Source organism: Geotrypetes seraphini, chromosome 9 (assembly GCF_902459505.1).
Source record: "Geotrypetes seraphini chromosome 9, aGeoSer1.1, whole genome shotgun sequence".
Classification (NCBI taxonomy): domain Eukaryota; kingdom Metazoa; phylum Chordata; class Amphibia; order Gymnophiona; family Dermophiidae; genus Geotrypetes; species Geotrypetes seraphini.
Genome location: NC_047092.1, coordinates 78,528,586 through 78,552,273, shown reverse-complemented (window position 1 = coordinate 78,552,273; position 23,688 = coordinate 78,528,586). Strand labels below are relative to the sequence as shown.

The following is a 23,688-nucleotide window of genomic DNA, read 5'->3' as shown; positions in this document are numbered from 1 at the left end:
TTCTGTTAACCACAGTCCAAAGATCTTGTAATGTTATAACTTTATCACCCCCTTCTAGGGGTGTTGGAGAACACTGAGGCATTTGAACAGGAGTTAACACTGTATTAGATTTCTCAGCCAACATTAAAGTTGAATCCAGTTCAGTTAATTTAGGAAAAATTAGTTCCACTCCAATTTCGGGTGTAGAACCAATTTTCTCAAGTATGCTTAAAGCAGGTAGGGGTGGAGGAGAAGGTTCGCCAGAAGAAATCGAGGCAGAATGGGACTGGAGGTCAATCTTAACCTTCCAGAGATGTTACTAAAGTAGTTGGGTGGTGGCCGCTGGGTTGCCTGCCTGCAGATCTTTCCTCCCTACAGGTAATGCAGCAGCCCTCGGAGTTGAATTCTTTAGTTGACCTATATAATGTATTCCTGGTCCTATGCTTATGAGGCCAGCAAAAAGGCTCCTGCCCATGCGCTGTGGGACACTGTCTTCAAGATTTAAAGCTATACATATGTTTCTAAGCATTTATACCTGGGGCTCCATAGATACGTCAGCCGCATGTGAGATTATTGACTTGCTGTCCTCAGAGAACACCTACTATAGATAAGTATGTTTGCTTTAAAGCCTTACATCCATGATTTTCTATTATCTTTTTTTTTCTTTCCAACCTAACAAAAATTGGAAAGAAGAAAGAATGAGAGTGTTTGTCTTGGGTCAAAACACCTCTAAAATTTTAACAGAATAGTATGAAACTTGTGAGAAGGTCTGATTAAAAGACACATCTAGTTTGAAAATGTGTTAGATCAGACTGGCGATTCCAGAAAAATAAGCTTTTCCCCCCCAAAAAAGAAATAATCCAAAGCATTTTTTTGTTGTCTTTTTTATAGGAATTATTAAAATAAGGAAGGCCACCCCAAAGGGGGTGTTCAAATGCTTGCCTAGCCCTTTGGGTGGCCTTCCTTATTTTCAGGGCTTGGCATGGCTGTAAGTTCTATGTGCAAGGCTGCGGACCTGCCCTAGTGTATAAGGCAGAAGAGGGCACTTTTTATTCTGGGCATAATGTGGCTAGTTTATATCTTTTGTCCTTCCTTCCATACTTTTTATAGTGGTCACCATGTGAAAGTACTCAGTAAAAAGTATTCCCTCCCCCTCAGAGTTAACCAAATATTCACAAATTTTTCTGCTGAAATTTTATTGTGTTCTTACCTGAATATACCATAGTCAAGTAGTGTTTCCTAGTCTTCTGGGGATTTGTAATATAAATAGGGCTGCTGTTAGATGGATTAAGGTTAAACTACTTGTTAATGGTAAACCAATCTCTGTTTTAAATTCTGCAAGGATCCTAGGCGCTGGAAATGTAGGCCAGGGTTTTACAGACCTACATTTCCTGCATCTAGGGTCCTTACAGAATCGTGGCCAGCATCCCTAATGGCACTGAAACCTGGTGCTGCCCCTAAACATGCCCACTTCTGGGCTTCAACATCACTAGGCACCACTAGGCGCTATGGATCCAGGTACTCATCCCAGAGGGCACCTAGTGGCACCTAATTTTTTAATGAGTCTTTAATTGGTTTCTAATGGTTCAATCAATTATTGCTCCACTTAAAACCAATTAAAAACTTAAGTTAGGCGCTGGTAGGTTCAATCAAGGTGCCTACCAGTGCCTAATTTTCAGCAACTTTTTTCAGAATTCGGCCCTTTGTGCATATGCCATGTTGTGAACTGAATTATGTAAAGATTCATTTTGGTTTTATTCCTTTTTTAAGAAGTTCTTCAGAACGGAATGGGACGATTCATCACGCCCAGTTCATCTTGGGACATTTCATCGCAGCCACAGTGAAATGGCCATGATGAATCATTACATCCCACTGCAGCCATCATCCATCTTCTGCCCCATTCTGCAGAGTTCATCATGGGACATGGGCTGCTGCTCATAGGGGAGGGGAAGAAGGAGGGCCTTTTTCTCTCCTGAGGGAGGGCAGAGTTTTTGCAGGGAGGAGGCCATCCCACTGCAGCGACACTGGTGAGGCTGCTGATAGGGATGGGGAGAAGATCTTGGTGAAGTATGAGAGGGCATTGCCCCTACACAGGGGAAGGAGATCTTGGGGGCGGGGGGGAGAGCGAGGGGGCATTGCCCCCTCCACACACACACAATCGGGAGGGGTGCACTGGTGATGCTGCGATGGGGATGGCAGGGAGGAGAATTGGATTCATCATGATCAATTCATTGTGCTGAAACGGTTGTGATGAACTGGCCACGATAAACTGTCCTAGACCCCTTTATAAATGATAGCACAGATTTTGTTTATAGAACATTACTGTAAATGAACATTGGGAAGCAGTGTTTGTGTACAGTCTTGTGTAATGTTAGCATTACAAATACCATGTTCAAAAGAGAGACCTGATTTATAAAATGGGTGACGTTTCCCAAATCGTAGCTCCTTCTGATAGACCTCTAAAAGGCTCATTTACATTTTTCTAAAAAATATATTATGGCAATCCCTTTGAATAGAAAGTTCGTTGTGTCAGAATACTATGCAAAAAAAAAGTCCCTTTTCTTTATTACAGGCAGAAACTGTATATACATGCTACTAAAGCATTGTCCCTGTTCAAGGATGAATGTGTCATGAAATACGAGACATTTTTGAGCAAGGCAGAAGACTGGATAAGGTAGGCAAATGGAGTAGTCTCTGCTGGGGATGCAAAGCAAAATTTCTTGATTTAACCGAGCCGCTATGATGGATAATTTGCAGGGTTTTTTCCCCCTTACTTTCAGAAAGATGCTTCATTTAAGGAAACAATTGCTGGCTCTCACTAGGCAGTGCTTTGATATTGAAGAAGAAGTGTCCAAGTATCAAGATTTTACAAATGAGGTAAAGCTGTCAAGGAAGGACTATAGTTTTTCTGTTTTTTCTCATGCCATCTACAAGAAGTGGAAAAGCACCAGGCAGCAATGGTAACCTTTTTTTATGTCCTAAAATGCTTCTCATGAATTCTAATCAGAACCCTCAATCCAACCAGCTTGAAAAACAACAAAAGTTGCATAACTAAAGATAAAGCTAGGTGTTTGTGGGTAAAGTATTTTAGTTTCTGAGGCTTTTCTTAAAATTTCAAATGACAACAGTATCTGCTTATTGGTTCACATAATGTTCAATCAGTGTTAACCAGTTAGTATGAGTTATACATTTTCATATTCTACTTTCATGTTATTTTGTTTTGCATACTTTTTTAAACTGTGCCCTTTTTAGGGAAAATAAAGGATTATAACTTCATAGAAAGCATAATCATGTAGTACATCTGTCACTGATTCCCAGAATGTAAAGTGTTGTATTTTCACCCGCTTTTGTAATGCATCTGCATTACTCCCTTCAAAAATCTTGCTACATCAGGATGTGAAGACAAAGAAACTTTTTCCACGAGCCCTAATGCTAAGGAGGCCTGCCACCTGTACTCTGAGAGAACCAACTGCTAGGTCTTTCTTGAGCCTGCCCTGAAGAAACATTAGGACTGCTGACAGCGGAGCCTGAAAAGTCTTCACATTCTGCCTAGCACATCAGTGCTAAAAAATCTTTCATGCCTTAGCATAGACCACAACAGTCACCGGTTTCTTAAATCTTAGGAGAGTAGCCATGACCACCTTCAAGTAACCCTTGCGCACTAAAGCCATGCACTCAAGAGCCATGCCATAAGCCCAAAATGTCTTGGATCCCCCAGGGCAACTGGATCCTGTGAGAGAAGATTTGAATAAAGCAGTAGTTTGATACCCTTGTCTCTCTGTAGATGGACCAGATTTGTGTACTGTAGCTAATGTGGGCAAAAATCTGGGACAACCAGGATTACCAACCCTGGGTAGGTCACTATTCTTCGAATGACCAAACCTATCCTGGGCGACAGGAGAAACACTTACAACAGCCCCTTCTCTGGCCAAGATTGTACTAGAGTGTCCATTCTGGTATTTCAGGGCTTGAATCTTTGGCTGAAGAAGCGAAAGGCTTTTTTGTTGGCTGCTGACGCCATCAGATCGAACATCAGAGATCCCCATTGATGCACAATGATGTTGAAGGCCATCCGAGAAAGAGACCACTCCACTGGATCTGGGCTGAGATAGCCTGCATATTGTCCACTCCCATAAGATGCTGCTGATAGTGATTGAAGATGAACTTTCCCATCAATACTCTTGGTGCCACCCTGTCTGTTTATATATGCCACAGCTGTGACATTGTCCGAGACGACCCCGACCGCCTTGCCTTCCAGGATGGTCTCCATTGTCTGCTGCACTAAACGAATGCCTCTCAGCTCCAATTTGTTAATGGACCATTTTCTCTGAGAAGGGTGACCACTGGCCCTGAACTGGTGACCCTCACAATAACTCTTCCCAGCCATCAAGACTGGCATCTGTCATCAGGATCACCCAAGAGGAGATGCATAGAGGCAAGCCTTTCAACAGTGACTCCGGCTGGAGCCACCAATGCAAACTTTGACACACCCCAACCATCCAATGCCAGCAGCATCTAGAGGGAATCCATTGTTGGAGACCAACAGGACAAATGTGTGTCCTGAAGAGGGCATAGGTGAGCTTTTGTCTAAGGAGCGACCTCTATCACTACCATTGAACCCAGCAGTTGAAGATTGTGCTAAGCAGTGGGAGCTGGCAGTGCTAGGATCTCCAAAATCTGTTTGCATGGCTCTGGAAGAAAGACAAGGCCTTTCACTGTCAAAGTGGATACCCAAGTACTCTAGGGGTTGCGTTGTCTCCAGGTGGCTTTTCTGAAAATTTATGATCCAATTCTGCAGCAGTTGGACAACTTGCACCACTGCTTTGTCGCAGTCGGTCTTTTAAAAGACTCATATCAACCAATCATCCAAGTATGGATGTACCTGGATCCCTGCCTTGTGCAAGAGTGGTGCTACAACAACCATCAACTTGGTAAAGGTGTGAGGTGCTGTTTCCAGACGAAATGGGAGCGCCAAGAATTGGAAATGTCTCTTCAACACGTGGAATTTCAGGAACTTTCCCTGTGAGCTGGATATATGGAAATATGCACGTAAGCCTTAAAAAAAAGGGGACCACCTGCAACTCCATTACACTAGAGGGACCAGAAGAGGCTAAGCTCAAAGTTCCCGCCATACCCTTATGTGTGCCCCGCTGCACATGGAACAAGGATGCTCCTCAGTCGACCATCCTGCATAAATCTGGCATGAATCATGGTTAAAATAGCCTGATGAATCCATCTCTAATAATTTTAATAAAAATCAAGGGTTTTCTGAGGCAGACAAAAGCGTCAAAATTCAGATCGAGAAATCCAAGATAGCAGCAACAACAGCGTTTTAGCACCAAAAAATGGCCCAAGAGGCTAAATAAAAGTTCAAGAAATGTTGGAAAGGGTTTTTTGGAAGTAGGAGACCCAAATCCAAACCCCAGAAACCTCCCAAAATGCAATTAAAGACCCCACCGCTGATGTCTCCCATAGACTACAATAGGCAGTACTCACAGTTCTGCTGGTGCTGTGCCTGCTTCAGCTGAAACAGCAGCTGGAAGGTCTTATTATGTGTCTTATTAAGCCACTTTGGTTTTGTTTAGTATCCCTGACTTTTAAACTGTTTATATGTAAATTTGATATTGTACACTGCTTAGAAACCTGATTAAGCGGTTTAAAATTTTTTTAAATAAACTTAAAACTTTAATAAACTTGTAAAGACCATTGCCTCAGACAAGCATGTAAAAATAATTCCATATGCTTGCTTGTTCAGGCTGCCAGTCAGACTGTGTTAAAGCCTAAGATCCCAGACACCCAAAGCTCCTCGCACATCTTTGGGGGGGGAGGGGGAATGCAGCTGGCAAACAAAAAAGTCCTTGGGACCAACATGGATGCCACACAGCCTTTGCTCAAGCTCCAGTAATGACCAGGAGCGAGCTTCATTACCAGGGGAACCGTCCCCAAGCCACCAAAAGTGTTAGTGCAGGCTGGCTAGGTAGGTCCCCTGAAAAAAAAGATTGCCCTCCCAACGACAGACCTCTTGACAGTGAAAGTCTGTGTTTTCATCCAGGAAGAGCTGTCCCAGTGAGCATGGGGACTTCCTTAGCACTGATAAAATGAGACCAAAAATAACAAATGGAGAGCAGAACAGATTAGAGAGACACCTTCAACTTGCTTGTAGAAGGAGAAACTGAGGCTCAGAGTACAGTGCAAAGAGAGGGGAGGTGGAGCCGAAAAATGTAGATGACACCTACACAAACTTGCGAGCAGAGGTGAATAACCCACTGGTTCAAGACTCATAATGCCTTTTGCACTAGAAATCAGTAAATTTTTTTAAATTCTCCAAACCCAACAAATCCATCCATACAAAGTCACGTGAACTTATGAGAGAGGCAAACATGAACTTACCTTTAAGTATTTTCATCCAGATACAACTGTAATTCTTCAAGGATCTAGCATCGTTTGTATTATGAGTTTTGCAGATTTTAAGACAGTATACATTCAAAATGACAGCACTATATTTGTATGTATAGGGGTAGGGTAATTGCTGCAATTTGTCTTCTACTTGAGTTAAGGTTTTTTGGTAATAGAAGGCAATGAACTGCTGGATGATATCATAAAATGAATGGTTTGTTGCTGATAACTTGTATACACTTGCTGTTTATTTCAGTTTCATGAAACAGTGCCACAGAAAATGTTGGCTTCAGGAGGAATAAAACATACAATGAATCCAATTTACCCAAGCCCAAATACATTAGTGGAAATGACCCTAGGGTAAGTACTTTCCTACTGAACAGTCTCCTTGGCATACTCTGAGCAAAGTTTGCCTAAGAGCTATCATTATGCACAATATTTTGTTTTCAAATTTTGAGTTAATTGATTTGAGCAATCATCATGTTCGGGTCTATATTCAATGTGATTTAACTGAATGGAAATGGCTCCTGGCCAGTTAAATCACCTGTTTGGGGCTAAATGCTAATTTTCAGTGGCACTTAACTAGTTAGCACTGAAATAAAAACTGCTATTTTGAGGGCAAATTCAGCACTTGGCCAGTTAAGTGCTGATATTCAACACTAAACTGGCTAGGTTAACTGCAAAAATGGGACTGCATGAAAATCTGTCTTATCTTTAATGTGGTAACCCATAGCTAGTTAAGTGCTGAATATCACATTTAACCAACTGTGTATTAGCCGACTTCAAATTCAGTACTGAAGTCCAGACATGGCCAGGCTATTAGTAAGCCTGTTGTGTTTTCTGTGACAATATTGGAAACACTTATTGCCAAGTACATTTTCAAATAAAAAAACTTTCTTTAGATTGCATTGAAATGAATAGGAAAAAAACTTATGGCTTTTTTTTTTTCCATTTAATGTATTCAGTACTGCGTTCTCAGTCTTATTTAAAGTGGCATACAAAAAGCTTTAGAAACATAAGCTAAAAATATACAATATAAAAAAAAATCCTCCCCATACATAAACTAAAATAAAAAGTAACAAAAATTAAAAGCAAATATTTTTTAAAAATCAGTAAACTCCCTATCCCTGGAGAACATACGAGACATAGTAACATAGTAAATCAGGGGTGCCCACACTTTTTGGGCTTGTAAGCTACTTTTAAAGTGACCAAGTCAAAATGATCTACCAACAATAAAATTTTTTAAAAACCCCACAAAGCACACTGTATACAGAGAAAATGTGAATTATCATTTATATTCCAGGGTTTTTTCAAAGAGGTCAAGGCAGATGACTCTATGCAATGTCACCTCAGTAACAACTATACAAAAATAGACAAATATACCCCCTCCCTTTTTACTAAACTGCAATAGCGGTTTTTAGCGCAGGGAGCTGCACTGAATGCCCTGTGCTGCTCTCGATGCTCATAGGCTCCATGCGCTAAAAACCGCTATTTTGAGATATAAATTCTCAAATCAAACACATTTTGATCACTAAATAAAAACATTTTTCCTACCTTTGTTGTCTGGTGATTTCATGAGTCTCTGGTTGTACTTTCTTCTTCTGACTGTGCATCCAATATTTCTTCCCTTCTTTCAGCCTGCTGTATGCTTCCAGACCTCATTCCCTCCACCAACTTTTTTCTTCCTCTCTCCCTGCCCCCCTCCCTTTCTTTCTTCCTGCCTCCTTTCTTTCTGTCTCCCTGCCCACCTTCCTTTCTGTCTCCCTGCCTGCCCCCTTTTTTTCTCCTTGCCCTCCCCCAAGCCACTGCCACCGCCATTGGGGAACAGGCCTCCAAACCACCGCCACTCCAAGCTCTTCCTGCTTCCCAACACAGAAGCGCAGGGCCGACCAGCGATTGGCTAACCCGGAACTTCCTCTCCGATGTCAGAATTGATATCAGGTGGGGAAGGCTGGTCAGCTCAGCACTTCTGCATAGGGAAGCAAGTAGAACGCGAAGGCAACGCGATCGACTCGCGTTGCCTTCACGATCTACTGGTCGATCGTAATCGACCTTTTGGGCACCCTTGTAGTAAATGGTATGGTCTATCCAATCTGCCTAACATGGCAGCCAGAGTTGTACCTGCTGCTTTGTGAAAGTTACATCCCTCTAGTCTATATTGTTTAAAATGTGAAGGTCAGTTATGTTTTGAAGTAGGGAATTACAGGCTGGTAAGTCTGCCTTCTGTGGTAAGCAAATTAAAACAGAGAATGGTCAAGTTTCTGGAATCCTGTGGATTACAGGAATAGAGGCAACATGGATTTACTACAGATAGGTCTTGTCAGACAAATCTGATCAATTTCTTTGACTGGGTGACCAGAGAATTTGATAAAGGATATGCGCTAGATGTGGTGTATTTAGATTTTAGCAAAGCTTTTGACAGTGTTCCACACAGATGTCTAATAAATAAACTGAGTGCCCTCGGGATGGGTCCCAAAGTGACAGGCTAGGTCAAGATCTGGTTGAGTGGAAAGCGACAGAGGGTAGTGATCAATGGAGATCGCTCTGATGAAAGGGATGTTACCAGCGGTGTGCTTAAAGGTTCTGTTCTTGGGCCTGTTCTTTTTAACATTTTTATAAACGATATTGCTGAAGGGTTGTCGGGTAAGATTTGCCTCTTTGCAGATGATACGAAAATCTGCAATAGAGTAGATACGCCATATGGTGTGAATAACATGAAGAAAGACAGGACGAAGCTTGAAGAATGGTCTGAAATTTGGCAGCTGAAATTTAATGGTAAGAAATGCAAGGTCATGCATTTGGGCTGCAAAAACCCGAGGGAACGGTACAGATTAGGGAATTAAGAGCTTATGTGCACGACAGAAGAGCGGGACTTGGATGTGATTGTATGTGATGATCTTAAAGTGGCCAAACAAGTTGAAAAGATGACGGCGAAAGCTAGAAGGATGCTAGGTTGAATAGGGAGAGGTATGACTAGTAGGAAAAAGGAGATATTGATGCCCCTGTATAAGACTTTGGTGAGACCTCATTTAGAATATTGTGTACAATTCTGGAGGCCGCACCTTCAAAAAGATATAAAAAGGATGGTCCAGAGGAAGGTTATTAAAATGATACGTGGTCTTCATCATAAAGCGTATGGGGATAGACTTAAAGATCTCAATCTGTATACTTTGGAGGAAATGCGGGCGAGGGGAGATATGATAGAGACGTTTAAATACCTACATAATATAAATGCACATGAGTCTCTTTAATTTGAAAGGAAACTCTGCAATGAGAAGGCATAGGATGAAATTAAGAGGTGATAGGCTCCGGAGTAATCTAAGGAAATTCTTTTTTACAGAAAGGATGGTAAAATGCATGGAACAGTTTCCCAGAAGAGGTGGTGGAGACAGAGACTGTGTATGAATTCAAAAGGGCCTGGGATAGGCACATGTGATCTCTCGGAGAGAGAAAGAGATAATGGTTATTGCAGATGGGCAGACTAGATGGGCCATTTGGCCTTTATCTGCCATTATGTTTTTATGATTCCATCTTTTTTCTGAATTGGGTGCCTCTGTATTTATACCATTCATTTTTTTTTTTAAAATTCCTTCCCAGTTTTGTCTCCAAGTGTATTCTGGACAGCTACCACTCTCCTTCTATCAGCTGAGACTAGCCCGACTAAAAATTTTTTTCAGAAACCCAACCCAATCCATATAGTAGAAAAAGTTCAAACTGAATTTAAAAATAGGGTTTCTTTTTTCCCCCCCCCCTTTGGAAATTCTGTAATCAGTCTACCAATGAACATCAAAGGGGACTGAATTCAAAAAAGATCCAGTCACTGAAAACATTCTCACATAAAGTACAGTTTTGCTAACAATTCTACTAGTCAAGACAATGATTTAGCACCATAAGATAGTCATATAGGTGCTAGGGCAGTCCCATAGGTCTTCTGGTGGCCATGTTAAGGATGTCCATAATGAATCTCTTCTAATGCAATTGGTCCAGAGCAACTGGAGTAAACTCGTTTATGCAAAGGTGAAACCATTTTGCTTCAGCCTTGATTTGTCTGTGCCAGATCTTTCTTGGAGCATTTTTTTTACAACCTTCCAGCCATGTGGTGGTTGTATCCATGATCAAATGTACCCCAAACAAACTTGATTAGAGGGGCTTGTATAATAAAGCACCCTTGCTTCATTTAAGTATGCTGTCTAATCCATTCTGTAAAAATAACCCAGCCTGTTTGACCGCAAATAACTTTCTGCTTTCTCTTTGTTTTATTTTTCTATATCTAGCCTGCATATTTTTCCTTTACTTGCAAGATCTTAGAAAATGAAGCAAACACCCAGGGATATTAAAAAAAAATTAAGACTGCAGAATTAACTTATTTTGTTTGTGTAGTAGTTTTCATGGAATTATGATCTGTTTTGTAGCTATAAGAAATATAATTTTACTCATGCCACATTCAGCAAATTAAACACAAGAAAATATTTTTGCATTTTATAGAATGAGGAAATTAAAGGAAGAAATGGAGGGTGTTGTTAAGGAACTTGCTGAAAATAATCACATTTTGGAAAGGCAAGTATTTATTCCTACTTCTGTTTATATAAAGTCTAAGACCAATATCCCTTGATGGATATAGAGAAAATCTATAACATCAAACCCGCACTATAAAACTATATATAGTGTGCAAGTTTATGGTGTTTTTTGTTTTTTTTTTAAAGGCTGAAAGACCTCAAGTGTTCCCAGCTGACTGGGCTTTAGAATAATCTTTCCCAGGCAACCCAATGTGAACTGTCACTGGTCTTTAATTGCCTATTTGATTATTGTCTTTATACTTTTAAAATTTTTCTCTCTCTTTAAATATTTTTATATATTTCATAATTTATTACTAACATTTATAGTGATAAAATTGTCAATGCCTTTTTCAAAGCTAACCTCTTATTGCCTTACTCACAATTGCAATCCCTTTAGAATAGTTGATTGAATAAAATTAATTAAATAAGGCATATGGTACTTAGCTTGTACTGTGGAATTGTAGCTTTGATGTTGACAATTGCTGCAGTGGAAAGCCACTAATAGTAGCTTCTCCGGTGTTAAGCCGGTTACAGCTGATACATAGACTTTTAGGATTCACTCTGAATGTTCTTGTGTTCTTATATTTGTATTCTACGGAGCACCTCTGTTTCACTCTATTAAGAGCTTCATCAGGAGATTAGTAGAGGAGTTTATCCTATTGATCTTCATTAAACATTATGACTTTACCGCAAAGCGAAGCACGTCTTCCCAATTCATGTAGACGCTAACACTTTTCAGTTTTCTCTGTGTTCCTACCAAAGCAACACAAAAAAATGGTATATTAATGTCATTCTAATAACAACTAGGTTTTATAATAGAATTAGGATGAAAACAAGCACAATTTTGTATATAGAAAGCTTATTTTACATATAGAAAATGGCTTTGTACAGTATTTGATGGTGCAGTTTTATCAATTGGTACAATCATAAGTGTTTTGTGCTTTGTGTGTTGTGTTTATTTTATACTATTTATGTTGAATCCCCTTTAAAAGTTTCCACTATTCTGAATAAAAAGGGATGCTGAATAGTTCTCAGCCCAACCAAGAAGAGAATGACGTGAATATGGTTCAATCATTGATCTGAAATAATGTCAAAACACAGAATTTCTTTTCTGCAAACTGGCACTTAAAATAAGATAACACTCTTTATCCCAGGACAAGCAGGCAGCATATTCTTAACTGATGGGTGATGGCACCGACGGAGCCCCGGTACGGACAATTTTAGAGTGATTGCTCTCTAAGAACTTAGAAAGTTCTAGTTAGGCCGTACCGCTCATGTGTGAGTGCCTTCCCGGCCGACGAAGGCGCACGGTCCCCAGTTTCTTAGTTTCCGCGGAACTAAGAAGACCCTTGTTTTTCAACGGCCGTTTAAATTTTTTCACTTACCTTCCCACTCGCGTATTTTTTCTTCGAAAAAGTTCTTCTTCTTTTTTCATAAGTTTCTCGACTTCTGAAAAAAAAAAAAACAATTTTCTTTTCTTTTATTTTTTCTCGGGTTCGCCCCGGCGGGGCCTGTTATCATCATCAAAGCCTCCGCTTTCGATTTGGCGGAGGCCGTGTTCACCTTCATGCCCCCTCAGCCAGGATTCAAAATGTGCCAACGGTGTGCGCGCCCCATCTCGTTGACCGACCCGCACAATTGGTGTCTGCAGTGCTTGGGTCCGGATCACAGGACTTCCACCTGCACCCGTTGTGCTACTTTGAAGAAGCGCACTTTAAAAAACAGGCAGCTTCAGCAGAAACTCCTTTTCGGTGCCGCGATGACTGATCCCTCGGTATCGACACCGGCATCAACAGCTTCTCAACCGGCTCCCACTTCATCGACGCCACGTGACACCGCTCCGGTGTCGCACCCTCCAGGTAAGCCGGCTAAGAAGCCTTCCTCCCTGGAGCGTCCTCCGGTCGCTGTGGCAGAGAGTCCAGTCCTGCCGACCTCAAGGCACCCCTGTAAACGCTCCGCCCCTATAGAGGTGAGTGCATCCTCCTCGGTCTCCTCATCCTCTGGGCGTCGAGCGGCACTGCAGGTACCGCAGAAAAAGAAAGCAATACCGGTGCCTTCTTTGGATGACCGTATTGCAGCTGTCCTTCAAGTCCAACTTAAGGAGCAATTGCAGCAACTCCTTCCTGCTCTGTTGGCACCGAACCTTCCAGTCTCGGTCCGGTCTGAGCCACCGGTACCGACCATGGAGCAGCCGCTATTGTCGGCTTCCACTCTTTCGGTACCGGTCCATTCTGCCTCTTCGACTTCCATGCCAGTACTATCTGCGGAGCCGAGAGGTCTTCGTCAGGCTGTTCAAACAACTGAGCCCTTACTTATGTCTGATCAGTCCCGACATCAGCAACCTTTAACTTCTCCAGGTGCCGCCTCCTTGCATTCCGGGAAGTTGGTACGCAAGACCCGAAACGCTGAGCCTTCGACACCCGACTCCCGGGGTCGTGTTTCTTAGGTACGAGATCCTGATCTCTGGGATGACTCTGAAGAGCCCTTGCTCTCTGAGGATGAGGTTTCTTCGGGTGAGGAGGACCCCTCTCTGCGAGAACCTTCTTCGAAGCCGGAACATTCCTCCTTTACATCTTTTTTAAAGGAGATGTGCGAGTCTCTTTCAATTCCTTTGGAGGCTGAATCCAAGAAATCTAAGGCATTCCTTGATGCTTTGGACTTTGATCAGCCTCCAAAGGAATTTCTTAAATTGCCCCTCCATGATATTTTGAGGGAGACTTTCTATAAAAATCTTGAGACTCCCTTGACCATCCCTGGGGCCCCTCGCAAATTGGATTCCTTATAAAAAGTCATCCCAATCCCAGGCTTTGACAAACCTCAGCTCCCGCATGAGTCTTTATTGGTTGAGTCCACTCTTAAAAAGTCTGCGGGCGCTAGTGTCTATGCTTCGGTCCCTCCTGGCAGAGAGAGGAAGGCCATGGATAAATTTGGAAAGCGTTTATACCAAAATGCTATGCTTGCCAATAGATCCGATAATTATGCCTTTCATTTTTCCTGTTATTTGAAGCACCTCATTCAGCAACTGGCTTCTTTTGAAAAATACTTACCTGACAGAAAACTCTCAGCTTTCCGCCAATGCTCGTCCAGTCTCTTGCAGCTTAGAAAATTCATGGTTCGTTCAATTTACGACACCTTTGAACTCACCTCGAGGGCTATGGCGATGGCTGTGGCTATGCGCCGTCTGGCTTGGCTTCGAGTTTCGGAGCTTGATATCAACCACCAGATCGCCTTGCTAATGCTCCATGCCTCGGGGATGCCTTGGTGATTCTCTCGATTCCACCACACAGAAATTGTCGGCCCATGAGACTCGCTGGGACACTCTTCTCAAGAACAAGAAGAAGCATCCATCTGTCCGGCCCTTCCGCCAACAATCTGCCTATCAGCGCCGCTACTCTGCTAGACCCTTACCATCTGCTCCTCAACAACCTAGATGCCAGCGTCAGCAGCAACTCCAACAGCCTCATGCACAACAGCAGCAGCAAGTGAAGCCTCCTGCACAACCAAAGTCCACTCAACCCTTTTGACTTCATTCTCCAGGGCCTAACCAGTCTTCTACCATCGACCCTTCTACCTCAACCCATAGGAGGCTGTCTTTCTCTTTTCATCAGCCGTTGGGAGACCGTTACTTCAGACCAGTGGGTTCTAAACATCATTTGCCATGGCTATTCTCTCAACTTTCAGACTCTCCCTGGCCAAAGTCCTCCAAAAGAGTCTGCTTTGAACACACCTCAGTCCTCCCTCCTCCTTCAGGATGTCCAATCCCTTCTTCTTCTGAACGCCATAGAGGAAGTTCCTCTAGATCAGAAGGGGCAGGGATTCTACTCCCGCTATTTTCTGGTCCCCAAAAAAACCGGAGACCTCAGACCCATTCTAGATCTCCGAGATCTCAACAAATGCTTAGTCAAAGAAAAGTTCAAAATGCTTTCTCTGGCCACACTTTATCCTCTTCTCACTCAGGGCGACTGGCTATGCTCCCTCGATCTCAAGGAAGCCTACACTCACATCCTGGTCAATCTGGCCTCCAGACAGTATCTTCGCTTCATGATCAATCGCTGCCATTACCAGTACAAGGTGTTACCCTTCGGTCTTGCCTCCTCTCCCAGGGTCTTCACAAAATGTCTCATCATGGTGGTCGCTTTTCTGCGCTCTCACCGCCTCCAAGTCTTCCCTTACTTGGACGACTGGTTAATCAAGGCTCCATCATCTCAGGAAGTGCTTCATGCCACCAACCAGACCATCCTATTTGTCCAAGTGCCGATAATTAAACCGGGTTTTGGACGTATTTCTAAATGACCTAGGCCTTCATAGCTAAACGGGGCGTTTCAGGAGGAGTATCGAGGGCGGGATGTGGGCAGGCTTAGACTTAGTCGTACAGCATGTATAACCGAAGGTTTTACAACTGAGCCTAGACGGAACTTGGACGTTATGACTAAGACCATTTAAAACATGGTCTAAGTCACAAAAACCCACCTAAAGTCACCAGATAAGCACTGCAAACACATAAAACAGACCCCCCCACACACTACCCCAGTGATCACTGACCCCCCCCCCCAATCCCATAAAAATCTTAATCACACCTGTAAAATTCAGCCATCAGAACATCATCACCTGGCAGCCTGGCATAGGAAAGCCTAACTGTCCTGCACAGAGGCAGCTTAAGTCATCTTGGAGGTGGGTTAAGGACCCATAGAGAGGAGGCCCCATGCCCCTGTAATCACTGCATTGATACTGAAACATGTGCACTCCCCTATACACCCCCCAAAACCCTTTTGTACTGGCATATAAGTGGCTCCTGCAGCCATAAGGGCTATTAGGCTGGTAGATAAGTGGGTCTAAGGGATTCTGGAGGTGGTTTGGGGAGCTCACCGTGACCTATATGGGAGCTGTAGTGAGATGATGACATGGCACCCTTTTTGTTAAGTTCACAGCAGTGCCCTATAAGGTACCCCACTATTTAGGTGCCATGTCTGGGTGTTCAGTCCATCACTTTGCACGTCCAACAGGGCTTGTTCTAGGCGTTTTTGACATGAATGAAAAGTTGGACGTAAATGTGGTATAAAGATGGATGATTTAGCGACTTGGACAATCAGATCGGCAGGACGTATACTTAGACGATTTTCGAAAGGGAAAAAAATTTGGACATATTTTTTGAAAATGTGTCCTAAGCTGTCCTAAGCTCCATGAGGCTAAATTCCTCATGGAGGAGTCTCTAGCAAAGAACATCCAGAAGGGAGATAAATCCTTCTTCAGGTATATCAGTGATAGAAGAAAAAACTCAGGCAGGATTGTACGTCTTAGGAAACCAGACGGAGACTATGTGGAAAAGGATTCGGAAAAAGCCCAACTATTAAATGAATACTTCTGCTCAGTCTTCACCCGAGAAGCGCCAGGGCTCGGCCCTCAGCTACAGACAAGGGTTGGCTCAGTTGACCCGTTTAGTAACTTTGAGTTTACGCCCAGCAGTGTCTACGGTGAGCTGTCAAAGCTCAAGGTTAACAAAGCAATGGGGCCGGACAACCTGCACCCCAGGGTGCTTAGGGAGCTGAGTGATGTCTTGGCGGAGCCACTGTCCGCGCTCTTCAACCTCTCCCTTAGTACAGGCAGCGTCCCGTTGGACTGGAGGACGGCTAACGTCATTCCACTCCACAAGAAAGGCTCAAAGATGGAGACAGCAAATTACAGACCAGTGAGTCTAACATCGATAGTGAGCAAACTAATGGAAACTCTAATCAAACACCAATTAGATAAGATCCTGGATGAGGAGAATCTACGGGATCCCCGACAACATGGATTTACTAAGGGGAGATCCTGCCAATCCAACCTGATCAGCTTCTTTGACTGGGTAACGGGGAAGCTGGATATTGGGGAGTCCCTGGACATCGTGTATCTGGACTTTAGCAAAGCATTCGATAGCGTACCACACCGCAGGTTACTGAGCAAGATGAGTTCTATAGGATTAGGTAACACATTGACGAAATGGGTTGGGAGCTGGCTTGGAGGTAGGCTCCAAAGGGTGGTGGTGAACAGCACCCCCTCCGAAATGACGGAGGTGATTAGTGGAGTACCACAGGGCTCAGTCTTGGGCCCAATCCTATTCAACATCTTTATAAGAGACTTGGCAGAAGGGCTTCGAGGTAAAATAACATTATTCGCCGATGACGCCAAACTGAGTAATGTAGTGGGCAAATGCACAACAGACGAAGATTCAGTGCCCGACAACATGATGCACGGCCTACTCCTACTGGAGCGATGGTCTAGGACATGGCAAGTCAACTTAAATGCCAAAAAATGCAAAGTTATGCACCTGGGCAGCCAGAATCCATGCAAGTCTTATACCCTTAATGGCGAGATCCTAGCAAAAACGGTAGCAGAACGAGACTTGGGGGTAATCGTCAGTGAGGACATGAAGTCTGCCAATCAAGTGGAGCAGGCTTCGTCCAAGGCAAGACAAATCATGGGCTGCATACGAAGGGGTTTCGTCAGTCGTAAGGCGGAAGTCATTATGCCATTGTATAGATCCATGGTGAGGCCCCACCTGGAATACTGTGTGCAATTCTGGAGGCCGCATTATCGCAAGGATGTGCTGAGACTGGAGTCGGTGCAAAGAATGGCCACTCGGATAGTCTCGGGACTCAAGGATCTACCATACGAAAAACGGCTTGACAAATTACAGCTATACTCGCTCGAGGAGCGCAGAGAGAGGGGGGACATGATCGAGACGTTCAAGTATCTTACGGGCCGCATTGAGGCGGAGGAAGATATCTTCTTTTTCAAGGGTCCCACGACAACAAGAGGGCATCCGTTGAAAATCAGGGGCGGGAAACTACGAGGTGACACCAGGAAATTCTTTTTCACTGAAAGAGTGGTTGATCGCTGGAATAGTCTTCCACTACAGGTGATTGAGGCCAGCAGCGTGCCTGATTTTAAGGCCAAATGGGATCGGCACATGGGATCTATTCACAGGGCAAAGGTAGGGGAGGGACATTAAGGTGGGCAGACTAGATGGGCCGTGGGCCCTTATCTGCCGTCTATTTCTATGTTTCTATGTTTTTTACTTTAGATGACTTGCAACTTAGATGAAAACGGACTTAGACATTCCTTTCGATTTTGCCCCTCTTAGGGTTCTTCAGCTTGGAAAAGAGATGGCTGAGGGGAGATATGATTGAAGTCTACAAAATCCTGAGTGGAGTAGAACGGGTACAAGTGGATCGATTTTTTGCTCCGTCAAAAATTACAAAGACTAAGGGACACTCGATAAAGTTACACAGAAATACTTTTAAAACCAATAGAGAATAGTTAAGCAGTTAGAGGGGCCTAAGGCCCTATGTGGAATGCGTTGCCAGAGGATATGGTAAGAGCGGATAGCATAGCTGGTTTTAAGAAAGATTTGGACAAGTTCCTGGAGGAAAAGTCCACAGTCTGTTATTGAGAAAGACATGCCCTATATTGGTAGCATGGAATATTGTTACACCTTGGGTTTTGGCCAGGAACTCGTGATCTGGATTGGCCACCATGAGAACGGGCTACTGGGCTTGATGGACCATTGGTCTGGCCCAGTAAGGCTATTCTTATGACTATGGTAAAATGAAGAAAATGGTTAAAACGAAGCTAAAGGGATCTGCAAGAAAGGTTAGGACTTTAAATCAGGCATGAATGTTATTTAAAAACTAGTATTTTAGCCCGTTACATTAACGGATGCTAGAATGTCTTTATTTCTGTCTCTCTCTCCCTCCCGCTGTCTTTCTTTCTGTCTGTCTCTGTCCCTGGCCCCCTTTGTCTGTCTGTCTTTCTGTGTATCTCCCTGCCCCTGTGTCTTTCTTCTTTTCTTTCTGTCTCCCTTCCTCCCGCTGTCTGTCTGTCTGTCTTTCTATCTATCTGTCTCTCTCCCTGCCTCCTGTGCAGCAGCATTTTTCTCCCACCACTTCCCTGTGCAGCAGCCAAAGCAGCACTCCCTCCCCCTCCATTTCCCTCCTCCCACACCACTTCCCTGTGCAGCAACAGTAGCGTTTCCTCTACCCCCCTTTCCCTTCCCGCAGTCTGTCCGGCTCCCTTAGTCCCTTACCGCCCCCCCCCTCCTTCTCTTCCCTTCCTGCGGTCCCAACTACGAACCTGGCGATTCCAGCAGCGTGTGCAGCAGTCTTCACACGCTGCTTCGGGCCCTTCTACTGCCCTGATTTACTCTGCTGCATCTCTGATGATGTCATCAGGGAAGTGCCAGAGTAAATCAGGGCAGTAGAAGGACCCGAAGCAGCGTGTGAAGACTGCTGCACACGCTGCTGGAATCGCCAGATTCATAGTCGGGACCACAGGAAGGGAAGAGAAGGGAAGGGGAGGCAGCAAAGCACTTTGGTCCCGGGCAGTGGGGTCAGTGCAAGAGCCGGGGCGGAAAGTTGCTGGGCTTCTCAGGTCTGTCGCAGAGACGGGCTCGCACTGAAGGGAAGAGGCTGATGCCACCACATGGAAGCAGGAGAGTTAGGCCCCGAACATGCCTGCCCCGAACATGTCTTCCCTGATTGCTTGTGCAAGCCCGTGGGTTTAACCCGAAGCGGGTTAAACCCACGGGCTGCAAAAGTTTAAAGTATAAAAAAAAAAGTTGCAGCTAGGACGGGTCTGCGCGGTCTGCGCATGCGCACCGATCGCAAATGAGTGAGCCGTGCAGGCAGATTGGGGGGGGGGGGGTTCCTCCGATCGGCCTCATCTGCATGTTCGCGTTTGCTGAATTCGTCGGACCTGACCGGATCGGGCCCGATTGGGCAGATTAATGAATCCAGCCCTAAGGGACTGAGAGATGCTCCAGAAACCAAGTCAGTTACCATAGCTGGAATCCCACCCTCTACAATAGGAACAACATGGCGATCCATAGGGCCTCCTACAGAAGGTATAGAGCTAAGTGGTTTAATCTTTCGTTTACCCATAACAGGAAACAAAAGAGAGGAAAAAAAGTATATTAGGCAAGTATTAAGCAAAGTCACTTAACTCTCAATGCAGCTGCGGTGGCTCCAAGGAGGTCCCAAGGGCATGACGTGCCCCTCTGGCCACGCCCACAACTGCATAATCCTTTTGATAGTCTCAGAGGGACCCCACTGACGTCATCAGTCCGTCCAGCATTGTGCCCATGAAACCGCGGCACAATTCAGGTAATTCAATCCAGCATAAAGAGCCGCAGGGGTTCTGGAGGTAGATGTCGGTCCCTCTTTCACCTCGTACTCAGAAATGAGCCCTCAGTATCCCACAGACACAGCGTCCTTTAGGACTGACATCACCAGTCTATCCAGCGTTGTGCCCATGAAACTGCGGCACAATTCAGGTAATTCAATCAAGCAAAATGAGCCACGGGGGTTCTAGAGATACATGTCAGTCCCTCTTTCACCTCGTACTCAGAAATGAGCCCTCCTAATATATTACATTTATTAGAGACAAAGCAGTTTGTTCTGCTGTCTTTGGAGAAAACTTTCTATGTGTAAGAAGCTGTGTTTTACTTAGTGACAGAAATTTGTGGAGTCTGGATGAAACAACTGTCTATCCAGCATGTTTTGAAACTTTAACAGATTTTTGATTTTGTGTTTAAAGACATAATTTAAAAAATGGAAGACCTGCTATATAATCAAGTTTACAGCTTTTACTTGTCATATTCAACCAATTACTGTACATGTATTGCCTGTAATCTCTCTAAAGGTATATAGCTGCAGAAAACTTGGAGCTTATTCAGTAATGTTTAATGATCCTGCAATAACAGTTTCGGACCCAAACATTTTAATCTATAATAATGTTTATATTGTGTCTTTTTTTTTTTCAATTTATATTTTTATATAGGTTTGGTGCTCTAACGATGGATGGTGGCCTTCGAAATGTGGACTGTATTTAACACCATAGTGAAGCCTATTCAGTTTTCAAAGAAACCACAGAATGCAGAAATGGACATTATGTGCAAGATAGACTTTATTCTATTATGTATGCCTGTATAATGAGAAAAGAATGTATATATGTATTATATTGTGAATATGTGCAACTATATCATTCCTGTACTGCTTTTAACTCGTATTAAAATGTAATTTGTCTTTAGCATTTCTCAACTTTATGGCATTTGTTAGAACTAATACCTCTACACAGATGGGAAAAGGGGGCAATGTCTGGAAAGCTGTATATACTAATGCTCGAAGTATGGGAAACAAGATTCTGGATCTAGAAGCTGTGACGGAAGAAGATGAGTTGGATATAGTGGCGATCACAGAGACATGGTTCATGAAGAACCATGACTGGGATGTAGTTATACCGGGCTATAATCTATTCAGGAAAAATAGGATAGGAAGAAAAGGAGGGGGAGTAGATGTTAAAGATCATATTAAAGCTACACAATTGCAAAATCTGCAGGGCAAGAAAGAAGCACTGTGGATCAATTTGGAAAAAGGAAATGGTGAATATATTTACATTGGTGTGATATATAGGCCTCCTTCACAGACGGAAGAAATGGACAGAGATTTAATAGTAGACATTGAAAATATATCTAAAAAAGGGGAAGTTTTACTAATAGGTGATTTTAACATGCCGGATGTTGATTGGGGTATCCCTATTTTAGGGTCTTCTAGCAGTATGGAGATCCTGGATTCTCTACAAGAAGAACTGTTCCAGCAGTTGGTAATGGAACCCACGCGGGATGGGAAAAGTGTTTCTGATGTTACAGTGAGTGATTATCTGGCATCCAGTGATCACTGTATGGTACGGATTAATTAAGATGGGTATAGAGAGGGCTCATTCAAAAGCAAAGTTTCTAGACTTTAAAAAAACTAATTGTTCAGATGGGGGATTACATCAAGGAATTGTCTGGATGAGAACGTCTGGAAGGAGTGGAAATGCAGTGGGCAAAACTGAAAGGAGTAATTGTAAGGGCAATAAATCTTTTTGTGAGGCAAGTAAGTAAAAGTAAGAGGAAAAGGCCGCTTTGGTTCTCAAAAGTAGTAGCTGAGAAGGTAAGGAATAAGAGGTTAGCTTTCATAAACTACAAAAGATCATAGAAAGAGGAAACATGCAAAAATACCTGAAAAAGTTAAGAAAAGCTGGTCGTATGGTCAGGAAAGCAAAGATGCAAATGGAAGAAAAAAAACCTGACACGGTAAAACGGGGAGACAAGACATTTTTTAGAAATACAGTAAAACCTTGGATTGCAAGTAACTTGGTTTGCAAGTGTTTTGCAGGACAAGCAAAACATTTGATTAAATTTTAACTTGATATACAAACAATGTGTTGCGATACAAGTACATACAGTATACATGCGTCACATCATCACAACTGAGCTGATGGTTCTTTTCTCTCTGACGCTGCAGGAGTGTAGTGACTGTTCTAAATGAACGAGGTCTTGCAATACAAGTCCGTATACTATTTTGTATTAGTTTTTGGGTTGTGGAACGAATCGTCTTGAGTTTCCATTATTTCCTATGGTGAAATTCGCTTTGATATATGAGTGCTTTGGATTACAAGCATGCTTCTGGAACAAATTATGCTCACAAACCAAGGTTATATTGTATTGATAATAGGCAGAAGTGGATTACAGGACCGAAGGCAACATGGATTCACTAGAGGTAGATCTTTGTCAGACAAATCTGATCAGTTTTTTTGACTGGGTGACCAGAGAATTGGATAGAGGGGAGTATGCTAGATGTGGTATATTTAGATTTTAGCAAAGCCTTTGACAAATTAAATAAACTGAGTGCCCTCGGGATCGGTCCCAAAATGGCAGGCTGTGTCAAGAACTGGTTGAGTGGAAGGTGACAGAGGGTAGTGATCAATGGAGATCGCTCTGGGGAAAGGGATGTTACCAGTGGCATGCATCAAAGGCCTGTTCTTTTTACATTTTTATAAATAATATTGCAGAAGGGCTGTCAGGTAAGATTTGCCTCTTTGCAGATGATACCAAAATCTGCAATAGAGTAGACACCCCAGATGAGATGAATAACAAGACCTGGCGAAGCTTGAAGAATAAATAATCATAAGTAAAGAATAAGTAAATTTGGCAGCTAAAATTTAATGCTAAGAAACATTTAACATAGAAAAATTTAACATAGAAACATGATGCCAAATAAAGGCCAAATGACCCATCTAGTCTCTTTCTCTCTTCAAGAGATCTCGCGTGCCTGTCCCAGGCCCTTTTGAATTCAGACACAGTCTCTGTCTCCACCACCTCTTCTGGGAGACTGTTCCATGCATCTACCACCCTTTCTGTAAAAAAAGTATTTCCTTAGATTAATCCGGAGCCTATCACCTCTTAACTTCATTCTATGCCCTCTTCATCCTATGCCCTCTCATTGCAGAGCTTCCTTTCAAATTAAAGAAACTCGACTCATGCACATTTACATTACGTAGGTATTTAAACATCTCTATCATATCTCCCCCGCCTTTCCTCCAAAGTATATAGATTGAGATCTTTAAGTCTGTCCCCATTTTAGTAGCCTTCCTCTGGACTGACTCCATCCTTTTTATATCTTTTTGAAGGTGCGGCCTTCAGAATTGTACAGTGGCATCAATACCTCCTTTTTCCTACTGGCCATACCTCTCCATATGCAACCTAGCATCCTAGCTTTCGCCAACACCTTTTCAATCTGAATGGCCCCCTTAAGATCATCACATACAATTACACCCAGGTCTCACACTTCTGTCATGCACATAAGTTCTTCACCCCCTAAACTGTTTTTGCAGCCCAAATGCATTAAATTTTAGCTGCCACATTTCAGACCATTCTTCAAGCTTCACCAGGTCTTTCTTC

General features: G+C 43.2%; 1 protein-coding gene across 2 annotated transcripts in view; it reads left to right on the top strand.

The window, feature by feature from the left end:
• Positions 1–20,993, top strand: part of TBK1 (TANK binding kinase 1) — a 330,489-nt gene extending 309,496 nt beyond the window's left edge. The window contains exons 17-21 of one of the 2 annotated variants that reach the window (XM_033958608.1): positions 2,552–2,653; positions 2,760–2,856; positions 6,632–6,735; positions 10,861–10,932; positions 20,745–20,993. In XM_033958608.1, coding sequence (XP_033814499.1) covers positions 2,552–2,653; positions 2,760–2,856; positions 6,632–6,735; positions 10,861–10,932; positions 20,745–20,796 — 427 coding nt within the window. In that variant the 3' untranslated portion in view covers positions 20,797–20,993. The remainder of the gene's footprint in view (positions 1–2,551; positions 2,654–2,759; positions 2,857–6,631; positions 6,736–10,860; positions 10,933–20,744) is intronic. The other variant, XM_033958609.1, reaches the window with a different exon arrangement.
• The last annotated feature ends 2,695 nt before the right edge of the window (positions 20,994–23,688 follow it).